At 38.9% G+C, this 26,432-nt stretch overlaps 4 protein-coding genes and 2 pseudogenes across 10 annotated transcripts in view; 1 reads left to right on the top strand and 5 right to left on the bottom strand.

Moving 5' to 3' along the window:
* The window catches only part of eml5 (EMAP like 5), a 33,246-nt gene extending 31,913 nt beyond the window's left edge, over positions 1–1,333 (bottom strand). For all 3 annotated transcript variants that reach the window (XM_029493357.1, XM_029493356.1, XM_029493358.1), the window contains exon 1: positions 771–1,333. In XM_029493357.1, the coding sequence (XP_029349217.1) occupies positions 771–967 (197 nt within the window). In that variant the 5' untranslated portion in view covers positions 968–1,333. The remainder of the gene's footprint in view (positions 1–770) is intronic.
* A 719-nt stretch (positions 1,334–2,052) lies between these two features.
* Positions 2,053–6,789, top strand: ttc8 (tetratricopeptide repeat domain 8). 5 transcript variants are annotated; one of them, XM_029493360.1, is made up of 15 exons: positions 2,053–2,239; positions 2,533–2,556; positions 2,657–2,777; positions 2,857–2,920; positions 3,036–3,195; positions 3,463–3,552; positions 3,639–3,683; positions 3,763–3,848; positions 3,949–4,036; positions 4,159–4,269; positions 4,386–4,525; positions 4,632–4,806; positions 4,974–5,096; positions 5,807–5,890; positions 5,997–6,789. In XM_029493360.1, the coding sequence occupies exons 1-15, from the start codon at positions 2,126–2,128 to the stop codon at positions 6,111–6,113; spliced, it is 1,542 nt and encodes a 513-aa protein (XP_029349220.1). In that variant the 5' UTR covers positions 2,053–2,125; the 3' UTR covers positions 6,114–6,789. The 5 variants fall into 5 exon arrangements, with proteins under 5 accessions (XP_029349220.1, XP_029349219.1, XP_029349222.1 ...); XM_029493359.1 differs by lacking the exon at positions 2,533–2,556; XM_029493362.1 differs by lacking the exons at positions 2,533–2,556; positions 3,463–3,552.
* A 63-nt stretch (positions 6,790–6,852) lies between these two features.
* On the bottom strand, positions 6,853–9,067 carry LOC115036182 (C-type lectin domain family 4 member M-like; annotated as a pseudogene).
* A 1,341-nt stretch (positions 9,068–10,408) lies between these two features.
* LOC115036181 (CD209 antigen-like protein B) lies at positions 10,409–13,069 on the bottom strand (annotated as a pseudogene).
* A 325-nt stretch (positions 13,070–13,394) lies between these two features.
* Positions 13,395–21,114, bottom strand: LOC115036180 (uncharacterized). The gene is made up of 13 exons (XM_029494317.1): positions 21,038–21,114; positions 20,511–20,594; positions 20,016–20,282; positions 19,744–19,907; positions 19,473–19,609; positions 19,232–19,383; positions 16,665–16,828; positions 15,658–15,715; positions 15,401–15,508; positions 14,723–14,968; positions 14,462–14,625; positions 14,230–14,360; positions 13,395–13,931 (listed from the first exon to the last, which is right to left on the bottom strand). Exons 1-13 carry the CDS (start codon positions 21,081–21,083, stop codon positions 13,787–13,789), a joined length of 1,866 nt encoding a protein of 621 aa, XP_029350177.1. The 5' UTR covers positions 21,084–21,114; the 3' UTR covers positions 13,395–13,786.
* Positions 21,115–22,970: 1,856 nt separating this feature from the next.
* On the bottom strand, positions 22,971–25,231 carry LOC115036289 (C-type lectin domain family 4 member E-like). The gene is made up of 5 exons (XM_029494422.1): positions 25,116–25,231; positions 24,666–24,929; positions 24,414–24,577; positions 23,736–23,875; positions 22,971–23,538 (listed from the first exon to the last, which is right to left on the bottom strand). The coding sequence occupies exons 1-5, from the start codon at positions 25,228–25,230 to the stop codon at positions 23,382–23,384; spliced, it is 840 nt and encodes a 279-aa protein (XP_029350282.1). The 5' UTR covers position 25,231; the 3' UTR covers positions 22,971–23,381.
* Positions 25,232–26,432: the final 1,201 nt, after the last annotated feature.

Raw genomic sequence — 26,432 nt, 5'->3', positions numbered from 1 at the left:
CAAACCAAGGATCCTTTCAAGGACAGCTAAGCTGAGGTGTAATTTTTAGATCTGCACTTTAGTGTTCCCACTGTCATGGGAAGATGAGACATTCAGACTGCTGCTTTGGAAAAGCTTCTCTAGAATAAGCTTAACAATGTCTGCAGCAGTCACAGAGGGAAAAAAGATAAGCAATTTGATTGGACAAGCCCCAGATAATTGGCTATTAAACGACTCATTTGATAACTGACTAATCAATAAGTCACAGCAATAGAAAATGTAAACATTTTCCAATGACTGCATTTGATATCATCCATAATTAAATGTATTTGAGGTCAAGACTGTTAGCTGGACTGAAATGTAGTTTAAAGCATCACCTTGACCTCCGAAAGATTATGAGCAGTATTCTCCATATTTTATGGATGAATAGAGGTTTAATGTTTAACCCAGGCATACAACTCTAGGATCCTGTAACTAGAAGAGGCAACATCAGGAGTGGCAGCAGAATAATCTAAAGCAGTAAGAGAAAGGAAGCTTCAATCTGAAGGGATGGTTCAAAGCAGCTGCCCTGCTGGAGTGTCCTTGAGCAAGAACCTCATTGCAAACTGTCGAGATCCTGCTGTGTAGGTGTGCTCAGTAAAAAAATATCTTATTACATGACACAAGGTGACACCAGCACCTACAAGGACAGCACAACAGGATCAGTTCATTTTCTGTGCATAGTGCTGAAAACAACTGTTTTGTGTGTGTGTGTGTGTGTGTGTGTGTGAAGATGTGTGAGATCACGCTACCTTATTATGTCATCGTTGTGTCCCAGGTAAAATTTCTGCTTGTGTTCCCGGGTGTTGTACACAACCCCGACCCCGGCTACAAAATAGACTATCTCCTTGGCGGCGGTGTAGTACAGGTTGTTGCGGCACTGATGTCCCCGGTATCCGTACACCCACTCCAGTCTCAGGTGGCAGTTGGGAGCAGTCCTGTCAGCCATGTCCGCACTTCCGTGTGTTGTCTGTCTGTCGCTGTCACGTAGGTTTTGTGATACAGTGTCATTCACCAATTCTTTTTTTTTTTTTAAAGAAAGAAAGAAAAATTAAAAACAAATTATTGCATTCCCGCGTGTCCCATTAGTTCGGCTGGATATTCACCAGTCCAGTCCAGCGCTAACATGGGGCATTTCTGCGGGAGGTGTGAATGAACAGTGTGATAAGATGAACCTCTGTCTCTGTCTCAGAAACTGGCTGCTAGGCTGTCGGGTTCATTGTGAGGATCGGCTTGGACTTGTTCGGTGCCGGGCTGACGGTCCTCCTCGGCTCCAGGTCAAAGCTCCTGTCAAATCCTACAAAGATGGAGCTGCACCGTTATTCCTCAGGCACCGCCCACACCAATGACGGATCGGCCTCTCACCCAATCAGACGCTTCGACCAGGAGAGGATTAAAAAAACAGGAGAGGACGAGCTCGTCACGATTTTGGACAGAAGCAGATCGACCAGGACATGAAACTGGCAACGATTTCATTTCATCAAAATTCTTCCATTAAGACTAAGAGCTCATAGCTGTAACTCTAACACACAAAATAATGACGATAATTCAGTACAAAATGTTCTTTTTTAATTTCTATTTTACACCAAACAAGTGAGAAAGAGAATCTAGATTTAAGCTTACCAGGAAAGATTCACAATTTAAACTTGTCCATATTTCATAATTTAAAATATGTCATTTATTTTCTACAGATTAGCAAAAAATAAAAAGTTAATTCTTCTTGGACATATACACAATCTAATATTTAGGCCAACTGTTATCTCGCATCTCACATGTGAGATGCTTTGGACAAAAGCGTATTTTTTATTTTACTTTAATCATTTTGCATCGAGAGTCTTATTTCTCTAAAGCGTCGTCCAAACACCATCAATTTAGATACAAATTAAGTCCCGTCACATACGAAGTGTGTATTCTGTTTCATATTATCAATTTTTAATAGAAATTTATACTTAGTGGTAAAAATTGCATTTTTTTTTCCTTCAGGGGAAATTACGCATTCCAAGGTCCGCCTTTTCCGCCGTTGCCAAGCGACAGAGTAAGCTTCACCAGCTTCCCAGTTGTGCTACGTGCTAGACCGTTTCTACCTTTTTTCTCATCGACGGAAGCAATGGAGGTGACGATGGACCCCTTGTTTCTGGCGTGGAGCTATTTCAGGAGGCGGAAACTTCAACAGTGTTCAGATATTTGTGCAAAAATATTACAAGACAACCCGTATGACCAGGTACAGTGACACACTTAGCCTAGCCTAGCATGCTAACGATTATATATTAGGGAAAGCCTTCTAATTTGCTAATTCGGGTGCATAATCCCGAAAAATCCCAGTTGTTTTTCACAATCTAATTTATCCACCGTCGAATTTACTGATATCTCTTACACCCGACTCCTGAACATCTCATTTTATTTTATCTTTGATTTCTTCTGCGCTATTTCTTCTTTTTTCCTCTCTCCGTCGTTTCCTCTCGTCTGTCCTCAACCTCCCTGTTTTCTCGCTAACTCAATGCATGCTGTCTTCAGGACTCCTCCTTATTTATCGCTGAGGTAATCTCAACTACTAGACATTTTCGGAAGTCCTTTGCTGTGTCACAATGGTCCTGACACTGTAATGTTTGTGGTCGTTGCCTGTGCCTTTGCTCTATAGGCTGCATGGAGCTTGAAAACCCGTGCTCTGACAGAGATGGTATACATAGATGAAGTTGAGGTGGACCAGGAGGGGATAGCTGAGATGATGCTGGATGAAAGCACCATTGCTCAAGTTGCACGTGAGTTTAAACTTTTCATGCTGTTATTGAAATCCGATGCTTACATTTGTTAGACTGGTAAAACCTGACTTTTTTCTAGGCCCTGGCACATCACTGAGACTCCCTGGGACAAGTCAGGGTGGAGGGCCCACACCAGCTGTCAGGTACTGTCTTCCAGGCAATACTTAAATGTTTACCTGGAAATGTTACCACTGATTGCATCTTGAATAAATTAAGAATTACCTAATCTGAGTTCTAAATTCTTTTTCCGAATCTAAGACCCATGACGCAATCAGGACGCCCTATCACAGGATTTGTGAGGCCCAGCACACAGTCAGGGCGACCTGGAACTATGGAGCAGGCCATCAAAACTCCCCGCACTGCCAGCACTGCTCGGCCCGTTACCAGTGCTTCTGGTAGATTCATCCGCCTTGGAACTGTGAGTGAACCCATAAAATTTGAACCGACATAAGAACTACATGTGCATGCCACAAACAGCTTCAAACAACTTCCACAAAATGCTTTTTTGATGTCAATGTATAGAATGTTAGTGTTTTGTTATGTTATTACCAGATTGATAATGTTTTTCTAACACTCTTTATCTTACAGATCAACCATGTTAATTATTTATTGGGTTGTACAATTTTCTGACTGAGAAGAAACCCTGTATCATTTAACCTGATCTGATGCTTCACTGTTTCTCTAGGCCTCAATGCTAACCAATCCAGAAGGACCATTTATTAACTTGTCAAGACTCAATCTGGCAAAGTATTCTCAGAAGCCCAATTTATCCAGGGTATGACTGCGACTGTGACTTGCAAAAATTAATCAAGAACATTGCTTTTTCTTCACATGTAAAGTTACCATTGTTCTCCACCACAGACTTTATTTGAGTACATCTTCCATCATGAAAACGATGTGAAAAATGTAAGTAGTGCATAGAATAACAATAAAGACAGTTGGTAGACTGTTATCCAAGAAAAACTTTAATTAATTTCTCCACCAGGCTCTAGATTTGGCTGCTCAAGCTACTGAACATGCCCAGTTCAAAGACTGGTGGTGGAAAGTTCAGCTGGGAAAATGTTACTACAGGTAACTAAACATCCATGTTATTAGAGGTCATCATATCTGACACTTTTAAAAGCTGCCTTTTTATAATCTACTTATTAATCAATATTTCTGACCTTTGCAGGCTTGGCCTATATAGAGAAGCAGAAAAGCAGTTTCGATCTGCTCTCAATCACCAAGAGGTGGTGGATACGTATCTCTACCTGGCAAAGGTAGAGATGGAAACATCGAACCAATATGTCATGTTGTCAACTTTTTGCACAAAAAAATATTCTCCTTACGTATTTCTGAGAAAATAAATGAAATGAAAAACCTTGTGTGTGTTTTACCATAGGTTTACCAACGCCTTGACCAACCAATAACAGCACTCAACCTTTTCAAACAAGGTTTGGACCACTTTCCAAGTGAAGTTACTCTTCTAACAGGAATTGCTCGCATTCACGAGGTACAGTAGGTCATACTGGTATTTGATATAGACACCTCTTACTCTACTGCAGAGGTACAAGAGCTAAAAAAAAATCAAAAAGTGTATTTACCATCTGTATTGTGTTATTATCAAAGGAGATGAACAACATTTCATCAGCCACAGAGTACTACAAAGACGTCCTGAAACAGGACAATACTCATGTGGAAGCTATAGCCTGTATAGGGAGCAACCACTTCTACACAGATCAGCCAGAAATTGCCCTGCGGTTCTACAGGTCAGACTAACATTTATGTAAAATTTGTATATTACATAGTTCCAATATAGGTGATAAGGAGCTATATGCCATCTGAGGTATAATAATATGCCTCTCCCTTTGTCAGACGGCTGCTCCAGATGGGGGTGTATAACTGCCAGCTGTACAACAACCTAGGGCTGTGCTGCTTCTACGCCCAGCAGTATGATATGACTCTGTCCTCATTTGAGAGGGCTCTAGCCCTGGTGGGCAATGATGAGGAGCAGGCTGATGTCTGGTACAACATAGGACATGTTGCTGTGGTGAGTTGGAAAAACTCAAACTACCCCAGAATGTCAAATTTCACAAAAAGTACTTCTTCTTAATACAGTTTACAGCAAACATGAACTATTCTGTAAACGATCTTGAAAGTACAATTACAACTTACAAACAGAAGCTGGTGCAAAGTGCATCTGTTCTATGTTGGCAGGGTATAGGGGACCTGACATTGGCCTATCAGTGTTTTAAACTGGCTTTGGCTTTCAATAATGACCATGCTGAGGCCTACAACAACTTGGCTGTACTGGAGCTGCGAAAAGGTCGCATTGAACAGGTGAAGTAATTTCTTTATGAAGTATAACAACATATTGTTTCCCTTTGAGACACTCTAATATAAATTGAAACATATTCATGGAATACCCCAATAATGGCATTTATCATTAAATTGTTCCTACGAGTTAAGTGATTCAACATTAATATTCTTAAATGCGATAAGAGATTTAGAGTATATACAGTATTTTTTGAGGTGGTGGTTGATGTACATTATAACAGCACAAATTGAATGGAGTGTCACAGGCAGCTTGGTAACAGCCATTAGTAGCATCACTAATGCTGTGTGGGGATACTGAGTGACGTCAAACTACAGAAAACTACACAAAAATTTTATTGATTTTGTTTTGTTGACTTAAAAGCAGCAGTCCATAATGTAAAGGCTACTTATTAGCATTAACAAGTTAATAAAAAAGAGCAATTGTCTTTAAGCTGAGCCCAACTTGCCTCTCAGCCAAGAACGATAATGTGGGTTTTTTTCAAGTTACGTGAAATGTGTCCCCTGGCATAGAGTTGGTGTAGGTAAGCTTTGTGGACACAAATTGCAGTAAAAAAATTTTTTTTCATGTTTTCACATTCTACAAATACAATTATTGTTGAAAAGCTTAAGATTATTGTTGAAAATTAATTATCAAAGAATTCTATGACATACATTTTGATAAAATATCCTGCTTTTGAATACACAAATGATTTTCCTATCTTTCCTTGATTCAGTCTAAAGCTTTCCTCCAGACTGCTGCGTCACTGGCCCCTCACATGTATGAGCCACACTTCAATCTTTCCATTCTTTCTGAAAAGGTAAATTGTTATTTTTTATTCATTTGACCACCTACAATATTCAGTCCTCAGAGACAATAGATCATGAGGTAAAGCTCACCAGAGTGATGTTTTCATCTCTGTCCAGATTGGAGATCTTCAGAGCAGTTACACAGCTGCCCAAAAGTCTGAGGATTCTTTTCCGGAGCATGTGGACACTCAGCAGCTTCTCAAGCAACTTCGACAGCATTTTTCAGTTCTGTGAGGATTCAACAAGCATGCTTCAAAAGACCCCATGTGATATGAGAGACTCAGCTGTGAGAGCCACTGCACCACAAGAATAGCCATCAGGCTTCAAGAGACTAAGGTATTGAAATGTTAAAAGCCTGGCAGGTTAGTCATATATAGTGATCCAAGATATGTGCATTAGTTTTGGTGTGTGTTTATTGATAGAATATGCACTGAATTCCCAGTTTTTCTTATGTAACAGGTAAAGTTTAACAGAGCAGGGTTCTCAATGGAGACAGTGGTACATAAGTATTATCAGAATCTGAATTTGTACTCAATAGACCTTGTTAGCATGTTTGCTGATTTGATCCACAATGTTTTTCTACTTCCACTGGTCACTAGTAGGGCTCCACTTTTCCTATAATTCCTGCAACAGCAGGTTCTGAACTGCCCAGCTGCAGTGATTAAGTTAACAAACTCATTGCAAAATGACACTCCAACCACTGATCGACATGAAATATCATTGTATAAAAGAGAGTAGTCCTGTTAAACAAATATACAGTGTAAAGGTCTGTATAGATCTGTATGTGTACTGTACATAGATAGGTAAATATTTAATTTATTACAGTAAAAATACTTTTTATAGTTCATTTAATAAATCTTGTATTTTTAACCTTTCTGCCCATTTTGTAATGACTGACAAGACAATAAACGCACAGATTAGAAGATATATAAATGTCTCTAAATTGGAGTCAGTTCTTCCTTCAGCAGTTACTTTAATCACTATAACGTGGTACCATTTCACAAATCCACTTTAAGTTATAACTGCATGGGGCATCATTCCAAGCCTTAAAAGGGTTGGCTCTTGGATACGTCGCTGCACAGTCCTCGTTATTCTGGTTGTTGGGTTCGCCATCATTCCAATACCTGAAATAAATAATAATATACAAATATATAAATAATAATATCTCCTATGTGGAACCATAACAATTCTTTTAATGCAAAAATTGTATGGTCAGCTGTGTCACTGTTACCCCTCAGTCAGTCTTCTTCCATTCAGCCATTTCCAAGTCCCTTCCTCCTCTACATCTCTCAATCCAATCCAGAAGCCACTTAGGTGCATGGCTCTTGTGGAATCATGATAACTAGATATCAAGTTAGTTAACGCAACCTAACAACACCAGAAATACACACACAAATAAATGCATTTATTTATTGTGTGCCCTGTCGTCCATGTAGGTCTGTGTTGCTGCTTAAATATGAAATATGAAATATGAAGTGTCAACGATTTTGTTTAGAAATATCAATGCAGTAATTCATTCGGGTCTTACAGTTTTCTCCAAGCTGTCAATCACTGCCAAGTCTCCACCTTGATTGGTGCAAAACTGTCTTGCTTGAAGCCATGATCGGCGTGCAACCGTGTCAGAGAAAGGAATGTAGAAACATGTTGATTGAATGAAAGACCAGCCAGGGAGACAATGTCTGCATCCCTCCTCTGAAAATCCAAACATGATATGTTATTGGGAGTACAATAAGCATGTACTTAATACTTTGATAACATGAACAAATAGAAAAAACTCTCACTAATCAATGGTAAGTGGGATTTCAGTGCTGAAATTTCCACTTGAAGTTTGTCAACCTGCTTTTCGTAGTCTCTGTTTCTTTTTTTCTGATGTTCCAACTCCCACTTAGTTTGTGCTATTTCAGCAAGTTCTTTTTCCAGCTCCCTCCTTGTGTCATCCCTGCTTTGGACTGCAGATTTGTAAACACCCTGCAATCTCAAGATCTCTCCATTGATGTCTGTTATTTGCCCGGATGTCAGTTTACTATCTGTAAATTATAAAGACATGGTGTTACTGTAGCCAAGCAGTCAACCTATGCTAGTAGCAGAAAAATAGTTTTTAACACACTTAGTACACCCGAACAACGTATAAGTGCACACTCACATTCGACTCCTTTCTTGAATAATCAGCACCAGTGTGAATATAGTTCATTATCTATAATTTTTTTCTACAATCCAAAAAAATTTTGAGGAGAATTTAAACAGCGGTACAAACTATGCTCCTATCAACATATGCCATATAAGGTTTTCACTTTATTTCCTAATGCAACTTTTTTTTTTTTTTTTTTTTTTTTTTTTTTTTTTACTTCAGTGTCATACAAGCTGTAAGTAACCAGAATATAGCCATCAGTTATCAGGCACAGAGCAGAGAGCCCCTTTCTAATGAAGCCAATTTTGTCTTGGTTGTGTTTTGATCTCTGTCAACAACATCTATTCCTGGGCAGGTGGTGAGAAGCCATTAACAGAGATGATAGTGACATTCAACAAGTCACTGCAAAAAATAAATAAATAAATAACATAAATCATCTTTAAAGAGACTCATAGCTGCTGACATTTTTTGTTACTTCAAACACAAACTTTTAACATTTCACATGGCAATCGTCCTCTCATAATTAGTTAACACCACAATATTCCAGCAATATTTTAAATGTAAAAGTTCTTTATGGATAAAGGGTGACTTACAATAAACACCGAGGCCAATATCAATAGCTAGAAGAATGACAGCGAGCACTGCAAGACCTCCTGCAACCAGTTTGTAACGATTCATTCTGGATTCAGGTCTCACTACAGACGCAGACACTAAACAGAGAAGTGAGAAAAGAATTACCAGAATAAATGAGCACAAATGTTAATGACGTATTGTGGTTCTACATGTAACTATTAATTGAAATATAAAGTAATAAATACACATGCACTGAATAATAGGTAAGCAGAAACACAAAGAAAGACAGAAATAAGGACTGTAACATGTTTTGAGCATTATTTTTCAATTTGGAAACAAAATCAAAGAACATGTCAAACAAAAAGATTTGTAAATGCATACCTTCTCTTGATTTAAGCAGAGAGTTTGATCATCTGTGCTGAACTCCTCCTGACAAATCAGTCTGTTATGTGTCACCAAGCGCACTTTGGTTTTCTAAGTCTTCCATTTAATCGTTGAGCTAGAGCAGCTAGAGGTGGCTGTCCTTGAGACTCAGGACATTGAACTGAATGTAGGTGAGCGTCCAACATAACAAATAGAAAATCAGTTCATTTGTTAAATATTTACAAGCAGTGCTGGTAATGTGACTTAGGCAGTATGTAGTTGTACAATTGAATAATTTTACAACATTTACATCTGTTCAGTTTTATCTGTTTTCTCACTTATGGGTCAATGAAATTATATCATGAGCAAGTCTGTCCATGTATGTTTGTTAGGTCTCTAGTGTTTCTGTAGGTTAGCAGATTGATATCTTAAAAGAAAAGAGAACATACATGACATCAACAATTTTTAATGGCGAGATAAAACGAAATTTATTCTTTACTTTAATGCCTCCCCTTTTCAATGATTCCTCTAAATTGCTTTTATCAGACAACTTTTTTAAAGGGATTTTAAACTTTGAAAGCAAAGAAAGATTCAAACATCCTTAACAAAAGTATTTTTACAAAAAATAATTATAAAACAATTACACACAAAAAAAAGGATGCCATAATTATGATTTAAAATACAATATGGATGCTAATGTATTAAGATGCACTGTGTTTATATAGACACAAATGAAAGCTCTCGCTGCTTTGGTGCCATCTCACATATCCAGTTCAACTCTTGGTTATTGCAGTCTGCATTATACCATGTCCTCCTAACATCATTATGGTAAACAAAAGCAGCACAGTGACTACTTGAAGATCTGTCAGGGCTTGGCTCTCCCGACCTCCAGTACCTTGAATTAATCAGAAGAAGAATTTAGTTCAGCTTTTTTTCATGTCAAGAGAGCACAAATTCAAATATACAACCCCAGTTCCAAAAAAGTTGGGACGCTATGTAGTGTAAATAAAAAGAGAATACTTTGATTTGCAAATCTAAAAAAACACATATCCTATTCCCAATACAACATAAACAGCATATGAAATGTTGAAGCTGATTTGTACCATTTCATGGAAAATATTAGCTGATTTTGAATTTGATGGCATGTTACTGACCTGATACAAATGAACCTAAATACTTGATTCAAGATTCAAGTTACTTTTCCAGCTTTTTGTTGCCTATGTTCCAACTTTTTTTGAGACATTGCTGCCATCAAATTCAAAATGATCTAATAGTTTCCATGAAATGGTAAAATGTGTCAGTTTCGACATCTGACATGTTGTTTATATTCTATTTGGAATAAAATATGGATTCATGAGATTTGCAAATCATTGCATTCTGTTGTTACTTACATTTTACACAGCATCCCAACTTTTTTATAATTGGGGCTATAGTATTGACTAGTTCTTGGCAGTTTGTAACATCCTTACGTTGTTTCCGCATCACTTGTGTTAACCCAGACCCATTTTGACTCTCCCACTTTTTCAGAGAGGCCAATCCAGGAGCCCAGTCGCCACCACAAACCGCTGGTGGGCAGCTTTGGAAAGGTGTCACACATGAGTTGCTTTAAGGAAACAGACAGATAAATTAAAAACTTAATTACATAAAAAGTTCAAATAGCCAGTAGAGTCCCTTTACATCTATTTTATTCCTTCACCTCTTGCTCAGAGCAAAGGGGCCAGAGAGTTTTTCCATCTCTGAAATAGTGCAACATGCTTGTTGTGACCTGGATGCAGCGCTATGCAGCTAGGAGAAAATCACTCAACCAGCAGCATCAGAGCAACACTGTCAGTCATTTGTTTGGGTTTTTTTTTTTTTTTTTTTCTGGAAACCAAGCCCAACGTTCCCTCTCTGTTTTTTCTCTACCAACTCCTTAGAGAATTATCCATGTGTGGAGAAAACAGCCCAATGAAAGTAGAAAAATTTCCAACAGAGAAACAAAGAGCTGAAACTTATTACATGGCCAGAGATGTAGATTTGGATGACAACTCAGATTAATCACTGTCATCAAGGTACAAAGTTGTTATAAAAAAAAACAGTAAGATTAATAATCTAAAATAGCAATTTATAGTAGAGAATAACAGCTTTACTATAACAAAATAATTCAGTGCAACGGTTCTACATAAAATGTGAACAGTAGAACGATGGAAAGTTTACTTTCTGGGATTTTGTAAATCAGCTGTAGCAAGACATAAAAGGTATGCTTTCTTTTTATTTACATTTTTTTTCTGAAACGCTATTTTTCATTCATTTCTTTGACCCACCTGCGTCTTAAAGTTATTTATCACAAGCAGGTCGCCACCTTCACGAATGCACTCTGCTCTGCTATCTGGCCAGTTCTTCTTGGCTTTCAGTGAAAGATAAGAAAAGTAATAGCAGGATGATTTAAGAAATGTCCACCCTGGTAGGCACATGCCGCAGCTTTCACCTGTAACAAGAGATTAGGAAATGTGAAAGATTTCCAGGATTCTCTAAAAATCCTATGGTACATACAATTATATATGACATGTAACCACAACACTGTCTTGGACAGTTTCCATCGAACGTTGGTAGTAAGTCTGCCTAACCTAAAGCAGTTTTATTGCCCTTCAGATTTTCTTTCTCTGTGTCAAGGGCCTCAAACCGTTCCTGAAGGCTATCGCTGACCACCTTCTTCTGCTTCACTTGTGACTTTAGTAGCTGGTGGTTGAGGCGCTCCTTCATTAACGCTGCCTGCACCTCCACTTTAGCTTTGACAATTTCAGTATGGTTGCGGAGGAAGTTCAGCTCACTGATGAGGGGTGCAGCAACTGAATAAGAAATCCGATTGGCTTTGGCTTTGGCACCTGTGGTATAACACAGAAAGAGGAACTGTGAAATATCTCAAAAACCGATGACTGGAATCAAATAAAAGGCCCTCAGAGGATATATTGTATCGACTTGGGTGATGTCTTGCCCTTTCATCTACCACCACTGTATCACTTACCCAATCAAATCTCAGCACCAACAAAGTGAACTTCCACAAATTGTTTTACATTAATGTTTGCTTGAATATGTTTAAATGTGTGAAAATACTCAGATGGCCAAATACCAACATAAAGGTATTACATTTCCATCAAGTTTAGTTGCACTTTTTGTTTAATGCATATATGACAGCATTTGCACACAAACACACAGAAGAACAGTTATAGTGGCTTCACATGAGCATGTTGTTACTGTGAGGGTGGTCAGTCCTTAAGTCCTTAAGTCAGTCATATTTATGTACATCCACTTGCTGCTTAAAAACCTTAATATCATTAACTGCATATTGTTAGACACAAAAAAAAAAACTATCCAAGGTTGAGATGTGTGCTCCTAACATAACCACTAGATGCAGCACACATTAACCAAAGCTATATGCAGTTGAGCAATAGAACAGAGCAGTAACATTAGATATAAGCAATCAGCAGTTTCCTGTGACTTACAATAAATCCCAATGACAACAGCCGTTACCAGCAGAACAGCATTCAGCAGGCCAAGACCCAGTAAAACCAGTCGCTGGGATGGAAAATGCGATCCAACTCCCTTTGGAAACAGACCTTGAAAATGTTGTTCTGATTTAAAATCTTCATTATATATATATTTCATGTGTTTACTGTCTGATAGGTTACATGGGAATGCATTCGTGTTATCAAGTCATCAGAGTTTTATATTTATATTTTTGACATTTTCCACACACATTTAAAATATCCTTGGCTTGACTCATATCATGGAAGAAAAGTTGCATAGGCTCAATTTCAGCGAGTAAAGAGAGGGAAAAGTGAAAGGACAGCATAAAAATAATCCCCCATGGGTCAGAAGATTTGATTTTAAATGGATTTGTACCTTGTCCAAATGCTTGGCGTTGATAGCGCCTATGCCCATCTGTGCCAAAATGTTCGGAAGATGTATGATCGGATGACATTTTCTCCTTGTGTTCTGACACAGACTGAAAATTCCCCATCTAACTGGTGAAAGAAGAGCCTATTGATCTGTTTGTCTGTTGCTTACACGAGCGATAAGGCAGGTATGAGTGTTTGAACCCTGATCTGGATGCCCTTGTGTGTCTCAGTTTTAGCTGGTAAAGCATCAGTTGCCCAATGTACGTGTAACTTGAACTTTTATTTAAAACGTTGTTTACATTGCGATACGTTTCTTAAATGAATGGTACACTGAGCACTCTTGTCTGTGCCTTAAGCATGTTCAAAAGCTGCTGCCTTATATTATGAACCGCTGATTAATTACTCTAAAATTCATATCAGTGGTAAGAAATGGTACCTCTTTCAAAGGCTCGTTTGGCATTTGCATTTGAAGAGAAGATTGATGCCATTCATTGGACTGTATAGTTACTGTAACAGCCAGTAAGTCGTTAGCTTAACATAAAGACAGGAAACACAATCAAACAACACGCTGAGTTACCGATGAGCTTTAGGATGGCAAGCAAATTTTTATTATGCTAAAAACAGTCAAGTTAGATTAACTATGTAGGTTTCTATGCTAAGATAAACTAACTGGCAAGGAGTGGTTGCATCATATATGAATTAAAAGCGGAAAATAATATTTACAAGATTCTGGCTTGAACTAAAGATACTGATTGAACAACCTTTAAATCAATGCCCTCTGATCATTCACTGAAGGCCTTAAAGGAAATTAAATGCTACAGCTAACAAGACACATCAAATTCTCAAAAGTATTTATACTTTTACAGTAACATTTTACATTTTATTAGAAGGGACAGATTCCCATTTGATAAATATTTAAAATTCTGCATGCTTGAAAGCTAATGCAGTAAACCTATTCTTCAAATTCATAAAGTTGGTGATTTTTCACAAATCCATTTCATTGTGGTATCACATGCAGCATCATCCCAAGCCTGGAAGATGTTTTCTTTGGGAAAAACCGCTGCACAGTTCTTTTTGGTATCATCGCCTAGTTCATCATAGTTCCAGTACCTGGAGGAAACTATAGGTTAGCATACAAATACGTAGGATTTACTCTCCACAGTTTGTATTTTTACCCCATACAACACACTCATTATTTTGATGAGAGACTGCTGTTAATAAGAGGCAAACAAAAACAAAACTAATCATCACTCAGGCCCCTAGTTAACTTGTAGCTTTTAACTCTTATGAATAAGCAAAAAAGAAAACAAAAAAACATAAATATGTTTTATGTAAATCTTGACTGTTATATAAGAAAGTGAACAAAAAACGAGTCTTGTTCTATTCTGTAAAATATGCAAACTCTTACCCTTCAACCAATAATGTTCCGTCCAACCATTTCCAAGTCCCTTCTTCCTGTAAATCTGTGAGTCCAATCCAGAAGCCGATGAGAGGCTTTGAGCGGTCAATCTTATTTCTCAAGAAAGTTACAGTTGTGTTCTGCCAAATGAACATATAAACTTGGTTAAAAGTACATTTTAATGTCATTAAGTGATTTAAAATTTTACACAATCGGCTTTGCAGTGAACATGTGAACTAACCTCTTTGTCTTTGCTGTCTATGACCATCAGATCACCACCATGTGCCTGACAGTACTCTCTAGCGTTTTGCCAGCTTTTCTGTCCAGCAATAGCAGTAAAAGGAAAGTAATAGCACATCAAATTCAAGAAAACCCATCCTGGTGGACACCGTTCGCAGCTATCCCCTGAAGATTAAAGGGAATGACACTAAGAACAGAAAAAAAAATAAAAATTTCTGCATGCTTTCATTGTGATGTATAGTAACAGTAAACGTGCACTCACTTATAAATGGTAAGTGGGATTTCAGTGCTGCAATGTCCTTTTGAATTTTAGAAATCCGTTCTTCATAGTTACTCTTTCTTCTTGTCTGGTGTTCGAGCTCCCAGTTGGTTTCTGTCTGTCGACTCTTCTCACTTTCCAAATTTTTATTGGCATTGTAAGTAGCTTCAATGCCAATCTTGTAAGTGTCCTGGAGAATGTTCAGCTCACTTTTAATAAGCTCGGCATCCTCAGCTGTGAGGTGGTTATCTGTGAGTGTTGAAGAGAAATGGTGTTAATCATTGTGTCCCTGCTTTCATTTTACTCCTTGCTGGAGTATGGAAATAACTCAGCTAATAGAATTTAATATAGGAGATAAATGGACTTTAGAATTATAAATGAAACAAAAGTAGAGCATCCAGCATCGAGCCTTATTCAGTATGCTCGTTTGTTAAAGCTGGTGTCCACATATAGTGTATACATGATCTATCAATGTCCATTATTTCCAGACACCCATTCTTTAGATAACACACATTAAGCAATAAAATTACAGCAATATTAGCTGAAAAACTGAAAAACTATATATTATTCTATTTACTGTGGACTGCTGGAAATTGTCATGGACATTTCCACTATTCTACAATCTAAAATGTGAGCAAATAATTGATGAAATTAAGAAAACATTCACAGATATGGACTTACAGTGGAGCCCAAGTGCGACATCAACTATCAGCAGCACAGCAGCAAGTACCAACAGGATCACTACAGCCGGTCTGCCACGTCGCCCAGGTATCATACTGGACATGGACACTAGACAGAGACAATGACCCAATATTAAAAACACTGTACACTGTTATCAGTATAATTTATTCCCCAGAGACGTTTTAATGTTGCCATGATCATGAATGCTTTGTCTATTAACCCATTCACTAAAAAAACAAGTTGAGAGCTTGGAATACCTTGTTGCCTTTTTTTCTGGGAAGAGTTGTCAGGGTGATGCTCCTCGTCACACAAGTCCTCTTGACAAATCAGTGTATTAAACGGAACATCAGATTTTTGGTTTTGGGCTTCTGTCTGCTGCATATTTACTGTTCAATTGAGCTCAAGCTAATGAGAGCACAAAGATATTTCATCAGGACATTGTCTTGTGTTGACACTGCCTGATGCGAGGAAGAGGAAGTGAAATTATTAACAATTTCATCACCTGATCCAGTGATCCTGTTTCCTACTGTGAAATCATGCAAGCACTCCAAATGAGGCTTAGTGCAGAGTCACAGTAAAACAGTGAATAACAGATACTAATACAAATAACAAAAAAAGCATTTTGTTTATGATGTTCTCAACAATGTCTTACAGGAGACAAGTCAATTAAAACAACAAGCCAGAGAGAAGAAAATGAAATCACATTAGAGAGAAAATCATACGAAGACGGAAACTTCAAACCAGCCAAAATTGTGGTGTTGAAAAGGTGTGTCCTGTGAACTGATTTAACCTCCTCCCATCAAACTGAGTCATTTGAAGAAGTGTAAACTGCAACGCCATAGTCCTCTCGCTGTCCTATGTGGTTTGGTTCTCCATCCATCCAGTACCTCAGACAATTCATTAAAAAAGAAGTTGCTCCAATTTATTTAATCATTCATATTTCAAATTTACAACAATATTGACAGTACAGTTATTGATCTCTCACCTTTCATCCAACTCAGTGACATTGTTATTCCAGACCCATTTCCCCTCCGTAACCACGACAGTGAGGCCGATCCAGGATCCGCTCTGCCGGTTGACACGGCCACCATTCAGAATCCTGACCTTGTCATTCACAAATAACCGGATAGATAACCGGATTTTATTATCTAAAGGGCCTGATTGTCATAAATAAGAAATATTAATTTCAACATTGTTATTGACACAGTGTGTTCTCAACAGTATTTCCCCCATCATTCACAGTAATCAGTTGCTGAATTTGTGCCTGTAGCTGTTTGTGGTTTTTGACTGCCCTCTCTAACGCTTTCTTGGCCTCCTCCTCGGCCTGCATCACCTGGCTGTGGTTTCTATGGAAACGGTCCAGCTCATTGATGAGTTGTGTTGCAGACAAGTGGGAGACTTGGCGGGAACCATCTTTGAATTTGGCACCTAAAGACAAAACCACACAAAAGACAGACTGAAGCAAAAACAACTGTCTCAAAATTTAAACCAATTGCATGTGTGTTCAAGTTTGAACTGAAACTGTTTTTTACAATATGTTTAGGATTTGTCCTTTCACTTCCCTTTCACTTAACCTGAAAACAAGTTTACAACGTTTCCCCATTTTTCATTTTTATTATTTTTTTTTCTAATCAGCAGAAATGCATTCTATTTTGAAATTTTGCTGAAATCAACTCCTGATAAGTTCTGGGCCTGGGGCCCTTCTGTGGGGAGTTTGCATGTTCTCCCCGCGCATGCGTGGGTTTCCTCCGGCTTCTCTGACTTCCTCCCACTGTCCAAACATATGCATGTTTGGGTTGACTGGTGACTCTAAATTGTCCATAAGTCTGAGTGTGAGTGGTTGTGTGTCTCAGTCTGTCTCTGTGTGTTGGCCCTGTGATGGACTGGTGGCCTGTCCCAGACTGAGCTGGGATTGGCTCCAGCACTCCCCACGACCAGCAAACAGATAAGCGGTTGAAGATGAATGAATGAATTCCTGATAAATGAAATGATCTGATGAAACCCTAACCCCCACCCTCCCTCCTTTGGGTATTTTTGCAGGATGGGAGCCAGGCTGCCGCTGTCATTCATCAGACTCCATCACATCTCCAGACTCTTTTGAACCTGTTTGGATCTGTCCAGCCTGCACTACATGAGACTTTAGTTCAGATTCTGTTTTACGAATCCTGCTCTATGTCTGCAGTCTTTCCCAGCCTGGCTACTGTCTTTGACTGCAGTCCACCTGTCTCCAGTCTCCCTCAGCCCACCTCCCTGCCCTCTGGAAGCTGTTCACCTCAACCTCCTCCGTATGCCCCCCCCCAACGCGGCTCAGCTCCATTTGCTCAGCTCCAACCCTATTTCCCTATTATGTGTACTGCTCTTAGGTCCCCAACGCTAACATATTGCCTTTCCAACAAAATGCACTTTGTTGTTTGTATTGATGCAACCAATATCTGCCAGATGCTAAGAATAATCGTTTCAAAAATCTGCTGATGTTGCTGTGGAGCTGCTCTCGTTTGAGTGGCAGGTTCCTCAGAAGAAGTAAGAGGAAATAAAACTTTCATACTTACAGTTCATCCCAAGAGCAACTCCAACTATGCTATCTGCAGTACAAAGTCCAGCAGTCCAAGACACAGAATAACCCCGTTTATAAATCTTTTCCCACCTGTAATACAGTCATTTAGAAAGATTTCCAGGATAAGTTTAATGAAATAAAAATTAAAATGTGCTTCCCTTCAGACTTTCTGCTATCTAGTGATAAAGCTCGCTTTACCTTTCAATTTTCAGCAGGTGGGTGAATTAATTTGTTTTTTCCAGTTTTAGTTTTCTAAAAAATTCATACACACTCTCCTAACCAACATACATAACATCCATTTATTTACTTTTTCTTAACATGGTGGAAGAAGGAGCAGCTAATGACAAAACAAACCCCAAAAAACTAAGATGTTTGGATTATAGTGTGGGCACTGTGAGCATAGCAGGGTGGCATTATGTAATTCAGAGCATTAATGTGACCGGTAATGGCCCCATAAATCTGCTGATGGTGCTGCGGAACTAGCAAGTGAAGTGATCCTTGAAAATATTAAGGCTCATTTTAAGGGATACTAGTGCAAACTGGTAAAAGAGCAATATATGTGATCGTTGTTTGGAGGTGTTCAATATGACTGATGCTCTTCATTCAATAACATACGAATAATGCCATTGGACAATTTAAAGTCATAGTGTTATTTGCAAAGAGAAGGATAAACTGAAGAAAGTGACAGTGGATAACAGTGAAAGAAGATTTTTAAAGGGTTATGCACGGATTGCCTGTAAATTGTGGAATAGTTTCACATGTGAGTGTGTGTGCGTGTATCCTGTGCTTCCTCGGAAACAGCAGCAGCTCAGTGTCTCTCTACAGATTCTTTCATACATGACTAACAGGCTTCTGCCACGCAAACAGCACTGAGGCGCAGCAATGCTTTGAGCTAAAACTAAACATTAGCATGCTAATGGGTTGAGACTTTAACTTCCATGCAGTCACAGACATGAGTCATGTTTCACGCTGAAGTTCTTGCTGGTGTTCTGGTAAATAGTCCACTTCACAGAGGCTGGCTCAAACAAGGTGGTGGTGAAGTTGCCCCGTGAGTCTCCTATCTCAAATATAGTTCATTCAAAATAATTAGATTTTCTGTCTTACTCATATAAAACAACAAATCAAGTATCTGTTGTAAGGCAGCTTCTAGCACTACAGTACATGCAGATACCACGTAATGAGCTGAAATTCCGTTCTTAGAGGTATTTTATTCAGGCGATTATAAACACATGTTCAGGTTTTATGCCTGAGGAGTGCTGAAGGAGTATATACAGTTTATTTTGAAGGCATTTCACATATCCAGGTCATCTCAAACTCATTACACTTCCCATCAAATCGGGTCTTCCAGGGATTACTGGCTCTATAAACTGTAATTGCACAGTCTTCTCCCTGATGTCCATGGTTGTTTGGTTCTCCATTCGCCCAGTACCTTAGAGAAATTATTTAGAAGACACTTTGTTTAGTCGTGGTGCCTGGAGATCAATTGCTGTCACCAGATTATTAAAAAAAATCCATCACCTTTCATCCAACTCAGTGACATTGTTATTCCAGACCCATTTCCCCTCCGTAACCACGTCAGTGAGGCCGATCCAGGATCCGCTCTGCCAGTTGACACGGCCACCATTCAGAATCCTGACCTTGTCATTCACAAATTCCTGTGTAGATAACCAGACTTTATTATCTAAAGGGCCTGATTGTCATAAATAAGAAATATTAATTTCAACATTGTTATTGACAAAGTGTGTTCTCAGCAGTATTTCCCCCTCTTCCTGGTTTGTTTAGAGCCCACCTGCTCCTCTGGGCTGTCAATCACAACCAGGTCGGCTCCACGCCTCAAACAGTCTGCTCTGCTCTGCGGCCAGTTCTTCTTCACTTTGGACGAGTCTTCAGAAAAGAAATAGCAGGTTGAGTTGGAAATGATCCATCCAGGGAGACATCTGGCACAGGTTCCGTCTGGGTGAAACAAAAATCTTCATTTTCATTTGAAGTGGTTTTCACTTTTGCAATTTAATTAATAGAATAAAGGCTGAAGTTATAAACTAAAATACAGCTATGTCTCACCCAGAGTTGACATGTTGGACTGCAGACTTGTCTTCTCTGCTCGCAGCGCCTCCATCTGTTTCTGATAGCCATCATTCACAGTAATCAGTTGCTGAATTTGTGCCTGTAGCTGTTTGTGGTTTTTGACTGCCCTTTCTAACGCTTTCTTGGCCGCCTCCTCAGCCTGCATCACCTGGCTGTGGTTGCTACGGAGATAGTCCAGCTCATTGATGAGTTGTGTTGCAGCCAAGTGGGAGACTTGGTGGGAACCATCTTTGACTTTGGCACCTAAAGACAAAACCACACAAAAGACAGACTGAAGCAAAAACAACTGGCTTAATTTGTGTGTGATGATGTAGTCAAAATCCATTTTATAAAAATGCGCGATACTGTTAGATACTAACTGTTTGGCTGACTGTTTGAAATGCTGAATGTTTAGCAACCTTATTTGTCTGAAAATGGTAACTGTGTGAAAGTTTCAGGGAAACGAAACTTTTGGCCAACTGTCATACTCACACTTAATCCCAATGGCAACAGCAGCAATCAGTAAAGCAGCATTCAACAGTGCCAGACACAGTATAACCAGAGAGTTGGATCCACCTGTGATTATAGTCCATGAAAATCTTTGCTATTGATTCATCTTAAAGCTTCAAATAAAGGAAACATTTCAAATCACCTTCCTTTATTTATGATTACTTTCTGGCAAGGTGGATTTTATCACATTGTACATAAATCAAAAAATCGCATAGAAAAAAGTTTAGTAAGTTGCCTTTTCATAAACAGCACTGGAAAATCTGAGTATTGTGGCTAATTGATGGTGTCCACACATACAGTGCATGCACAGAAGTTTTAGTGTAACAAACAACAGAAATATAACTTTACAACTACAGTCACTGAGGTGTGACTAACCTAACCCTATCCTCAGTGACATAACAACTATAAATTAATTCAGTTAAAGTAACACAAAGCAACCACAAAAAATTAAGACATAATTAGACAATGCAATAAAAGTGTCAGGAGATTAAAAAATATATGTATCATACCTCCAAATTTTCCATGGAGTATTTTTAAGTATTTGCCACTTGCCATTCTGTGTAGTTTCTCTGTGGCTGCACTCGTGTATACACCGCCCAGCCATCTATCTGCCACCTCTTTTATAGCTGCACTGGGCTGAACTTGAGCGTTTCTTTAAACTGGCAAGTTTGCCACCCCAACTTTTGACCAAGGGCAAAACTCCAGCTAAACTTAAAAGTCCAGAACAAAAGTAAAACACGTAAATGTCGGTGTGTTTGTCTGAAGTCAGTGGCACAGCATTTCTTTGTTACTTCAGTGATACATTATGGTATAAATCTGCCACTCTGCTTCTGTGTGTGTTTAGAAGTAGAGCAGCAGGGTAGGCAATACTTGCAGGAACATCTGGGATGAGTTTCAATGTCTAAATGGGATAAAACTCCTAAGGCGGTTGAGAATGATGAAGCTAAGAACATGTGGGACTTCCATGTGCAGACTGGCAAACTGGCAATAGCTGACCAACTGGATATAGTCGAGGTGGATAAACAGCAGAAGAAGGTAGCGTTGGATGTCGCAATCATAAGCAACAGTAACATCAGGATGAAGCAACACGAGAAGTTTGAGAAATTTCAAGGGAAGAGAGAATAACTAGCAAAGATGTTGAAATCAAAAGCGACTTTGGTCCCAGTGGAAATCTGAGCACTCAGGGCTGTGGACCCCAAACTGTGAGAGTGGCTCCGGCGGACTCCAGGAACAGCATCCGAGGTCCTGAAGAGTCAAGTCTTTGGAAAAAGTAAGATACTGCACAGTGCAGTATCTTACTCTGCAGTGTTTACAAGACAAGTGGTAAGAATATGTCCTCTAAGCAGTACTTCAAATGAACCTTGACAGTGTTGGACACATGACTTAAACTCATTATAGTTACTAGTTGCATTGCTCAAAAAATAGTTGAGTTAGTAATTGAGTATAGCATTATAAAAGTAACTGTTATAGTCCGGGGTTTTTGTGTAGAGTGTGCTCGGTTTTGTTTGGGATTCTGCTCTCCCTCTTTCCCTTTCCGTCTGTTGTCAGCGTTGTCCAGTCTTCTGACTGAGTTTTGTTGTTTCTCCAGTGCTGCTCCTGTTCTTGGCCTAACCCTGTTTTTGCCTCTGCCTCCGGTGTGGTTCATCTCCAGAGTCACTCCACCTTTTATGACCAGCCAGCCTCCGTCACTGCACCTGCTTCCGTGTTTTTGTGTTTTTTGGACTTTGGCGTCAGTAAACACCTGACAATGTGTGCCCAGTCTCAGTTTCCTGCTAATTTACAGTAACCACTTCCCAGGAAAAGTGACTATTGCATTCCATTTTTTTTCATCTACCAGTATTTACAGAAAATAGATATTTTTCATTTTAATTTTCAATTTTAATTAAACATTTTATTCAAATATTTGTAATGAAAAATGAGTATCATATGAATGATTGAAAGTGGTAGAAGGTGGATGGAGGGGTGAAATGTGTCACGGGATCAGCTGTTTAAGACTCTTTGTTGTTCATCGCCTGTTCATCTGGCTTTTGTCTACTATTTTTCCAGTATTTTCTCCTGTTTGGTGACCTCCTTCATTTGGGTAATTGTTTCGTTAAGCTTGCAGTCATGTTTTGACTGGTACATTATTAAATCTTTAGTGGAATTTTAACTTTTTGTTTGCCTCATGCTTTTGGGTCCAGCATCGACAAAGTAATTACAGAGATGGACACTTGTGTGTATCTGAGGGTTTAGCCTGTGATCTGTGATTGGCTAACCAACCAACCAAATTTTACTCTACCTTAGCCCTCATCGTCCTCATCCTTTACCATGCAGTACAAAAAAACTAAATAGGAACTCTACGTATGTTTATGGGGAAGGTACAGTTGTATTCAATCTAAAAATCACTCATAAAGTCACAGAAATGATATCCATCAAATGAAGTGAGTACACCAGTAATGATGTTCACTAAATCCCATTTATTTCAATTGAGTGCTACAGAAATAATTAGACAAGCTCATTAAGGATTTTAGCACATCTTCTTCCTTGTCTCTTAATATGTTTTCTCTTTAAAAGGGAAAGATTTTAACATCACACCAAACACAAACCAGGATAAGCCAAACTTTTGCATTGACCCACAAAAATATCTTATACCTTTTGACAAAATTTACCACTGCATTAGATTTAGAAACAAATTAAGCAACGTATAACATCTGTCATGCGTTTAATGAAAGCACACCTGTAGCAAAGATAAACCTTTGGCTACCCTGTATGTCATCATGCAACGCCTTTATTCATGAGTAAATAAACCTATGAAGAATACATTTTTTGGTGAAAATAACTGGGCGTTTGTCCTCTCGCATCATGTGCTTCAAGTCAGCTTGAAGAGACAAGTGCCTTTTCACATAGCCATTCCATTTTGTAGTTGCAATTTGCATCGTACCATGACATCCTAGGGTTGTCTCTGTTCAGGAGTCCAACACAGTCTTCACCCTCTACTCCACTGTTGTTTGGCTCCATTGGTGACCAGTACCTAAAGAAAAATCCAGGTTACACTTAAGTACCTTAAATGGTCTTTTACTGTGGTTTTTGGTAAATTTAACAGTAGCAAGCACATACATTTGATCTGATGCTTTCACAGTTTACTTAGTAAAAGCAAGATGGTCAGATTTCATCAGATGATCTCAAACTCACACAGCAACACTTGATATTAAGTGTAAATGCTCTTACCCGGGGCCCTGGAGAGTCACATTATTGACCCACACCCAAGTACCCTCTGTTTGCCTATCGGTAAGGCCAATCCAAATTCCCAGATATCTTGTCCCGTGACCGCCTGGCTTCAGTTTTGGAAGGTGCTCACTAAGACTTATCTAGGTGAACAGAGAAGAAACCTGAGATCTGTACACTTGAATAGTGGTTTCAATCATTTCATTTTCAACTGCTTGTCTGTCAGGCTATTCCATCCCAGCTGGCATCTGAAGTGAGGGCTGGACAGGTCGCCAGTCCATTGCAGGGCCCATATGGAGAGACAAACAACCACTAGCACTCACACTTACAGAAAATTTTGAGCCACCAATTAACCTTGGTGTGCATGTCTTGGTATAAATACTGTGGAAGGAAACCCATGCAGGCAAGTGGAAAATATGCAAGTACCACACAGAAAGGCTCTAGACCACTGTGATGCTGTGCCATCTCAGATAATGTTCACTATTTAAGTAAAACTACTTTCTTTCTTTTTGTTTGGTATCTTATTGAGGATGTACTTTGTTGCGTTTGTGCTGTCGCATTGTGAAGGGGCTTTGGTTTCTTTGACAGCCTACACCATACATTTTCACATAAAAGCTATTGTGAATTTCACAACCTATATACTCCCAATTTCTCCGGTGGGTTACAGCATAACAGACTCACCATCTTTTGCAAGGTGTCGGTCACAACAAGTTCAGCCCCACGCTTGACACAGTCGGCTCTGCTGTCCATCCAGCTTCTTAAGGGATTGTTTGGCAATTTGCCGTGGAAGTAGCATGTGGCATTTAATAAAAACCATCCTTGGGGGCATTGTCCACAGTTTTCCACTGTTAAAAGATTTCAATTTTGTTTAACAAACAAGAAGAAATGGTTTGACTCCAAATTGCACTTAAGATTAATGCAACATTGTCTCACTCAAATCTGATGAACTGGACTGGAGAGTTGCTTTCTCCACTAGGAGTGTCTCAAATTTCTTCTGAAGGTTGTCACTATGGGTCTTGTTCTGCTGTAACTGTTGTTTAACTTGCTGACTTTTCCCGAGTACTTGTTTCAGTTCTCTTTCAGCCTCTTCTTGTGCCGTCAAAGCGTTGTGGTTAATTACACGAAGTTGATTCGCCTCCACAAAAAGTACTTCTGTTGTTGCATCTTGGGGAGAGGACTCCTTACTGACTTTTTCACCTATGATGAGTGTACATAAGAAGGCCACTTTTAGTTAAAACTATTAGGTTAGGTACAGAACAGGTAAAGACTTTTTTTGTAGATTTGCTAATAATACAAGTGTTATAAATGCTGTTCCGTGAATTGCTCGGTACATTGTATGTCAAACTGAATATAAATATGTGAAGTAGAGATTCAACAACTCACAGTAAATCCCAATAACAACAGCAGTCAACAAGAGAATAGCATTTAGCAATGCTAAACACCCAATTGCCAGTGGATACGCTGGAAGCTTTCTGGACCCAAGTCTGGCCATCCACATAGACCCTGAACAAACAAAAACTTTGATATGACCTCAAGGTAAATCACAGAAAATAATGCAGTAGGTTTAGCAAAGAGATGGTGAATAACGTGCAAACCTTTGCTTCTTTCGCTATGGTGTAATGATTTTCCATCTGTACTGCCGGCATTATTTGAAATCATCTCTGGATATCCCTCTGGTCTTCTGGTTTTACACAGGATTTCCTCACAGCATGTCACTTTATCTGTGTGAGGTAGCTGCTCTGTCAATATTACAAAACTTGGTATCTGGGATAGAGAGTGGGTGGGCATGTGTACTTGTAATGTTACTACCTGGTCTCTTTAATGTAAAAAATTCTCCTGAAAATGATAAAATCTGTGCTTCCATTTTATGTTATTATTCTTGGATGTGATTTGAATGTGAAATTTTTGATGGGAATTTCTGATTTTTAAAAATCTCGATTACTTGTCACTGATTTCTGCACTAGGGACATCTGCTAGCCATTTTACCTGGGTGAGGAACCTGTTTAGTCTATATCACAACTATATTAGTATCTGATGGTGTTCCCTTTGTTGTGTATCTGCTCCTGTCTCTCACATTGGCTTTGTGTTATATGTTTTCAGAAACTGCTTAAGCCACAGCATGTCTGTTACCAAGTTCAGGATGGAATGAACCACCTATTGATTTAATGAGTACTCATTCAATTAAGTAAAAAAATTTCATGTATTGACTCAGAAGAGATTTTTATGCAAAAGCTGTTATCCAAGGTGATTTATGGATGAATGGGAGACATTAAACCTATGGCTTTGCCCAACCAAACAAATGTTCAAGGTGCTGTGGGGGGGTTATAACATTTCTGCATTATTGTAATGTGTATGTATACTGAATTGTCAAATATTTAATTTGTCTTATCATCCAAACATAATAGTAAGACAAAGAAGAAGAGGAAGAAACTGACATCTAAATATGAAATGATCCATATGACAGGATTTTACCACACCAGAGGTGGGTGATGAGGGTAAAAGGTTTGAGGTTTGAGTTTGAGTGCAACATTGTAGGCGATTTATTCCATACCAAGCAGATAGCTTCAAATATTTCATGTCCCTGCCTGTCTAGTTCAGACAATAATCCAGGTGATTATATTGTTGTGAGTTTATAATAGACACGTGAGTGTGAAAGAATTCATGTGACAGGGTCCACTTTACAAATCCCACAGCAAAAGA

This window comes from Echeneis naucrates, chromosome 22 (assembly GCF_900963305.1).
Source record: "Echeneis naucrates chromosome 22, fEcheNa1.1, whole genome shotgun sequence".
NCBI classification, from domain to species: domain Eukaryota; kingdom Metazoa; phylum Chordata; class Actinopteri; order Carangiformes; family Echeneidae; genus Echeneis; species Echeneis naucrates.
The sequence above is the reverse complement of the archived record's forward strand: the minus strand, read 5'-3'. Positions and strand labels throughout refer to the sequence as shown.

What these genes read in the sequence shown, in the direction of transcription:
- ttc8 (XM_029493360.1), top strand. Translation starts at nt 2,126, where the DNA reads ATGGAGGTGACGATGGACCCCTTGTTTCTGGCGTGGAGCTATTTCAGG. An exon ending in CTGGGAAAATGTTACTACAG is followed by an intron (nt 3,849 to 3,948) that starts GTAACTAAACAT and finishes TGACCTTTGCAG; the next exon opens with GCTTGGCCTATATAGAGAAG. An exon ending in TTTCCATTCTTTCTGAAAAG is followed by an intron (nt 5,891 to 5,996) that starts GTAAATTGTTAT and finishes ATCTCTGTCCAG; the next exon opens with ATTGGAGATCTTCAGAGCAG.
- LOC115036180 (XM_029494317.1), bottom strand. Translation starts at nt 21,083, where the DNA reads ATGGCAAGTGGCAAATACTTAAAAATACTCCATGGAAAATTTGGAG. An exon ending in CCAGAAAAAAAGGCAACAAG is followed by an intron (nt 15,509 to 15,657) that starts GTATTCCAAGCT and finishes GTCTCTGTCTAG; the next exon opens with TGTCCATGTCCAGTATGATA. An exon ending in TAGACAGCAAAGACAAAGAG is followed by an intron (nt 14,361 to 14,461) that starts GTTAGTTCACAT and finishes TTCATTTGGCAG; the next exon opens with AACACAACTGTAACTTTCTT.
- LOC115036289 (XM_029494422.1), bottom strand. Translation starts at nt 25,230, where the DNA reads ATGTGGATGGCCAGACTTGGGTCCAGAAAGCTTCCAGCGTATCCACTG. An exon ending in TGTTGTTATTGGGATTTACT is followed by an intron (nt 24,930 to 25,115) that starts GTGAGTTGTTGA and finishes CACTCATCATAG; the next exon opens with GTGAAAAAGTCAGTAAGGAG. An exon ending in GTGACTCTCCAGGGCCCCGG is followed by an intron (nt 23,539 to 23,735) that starts GTAAGAGCATTT and finishes ATTTTTCTTTAG; the next exon opens with GTACTGGTCACCAATGGAGC.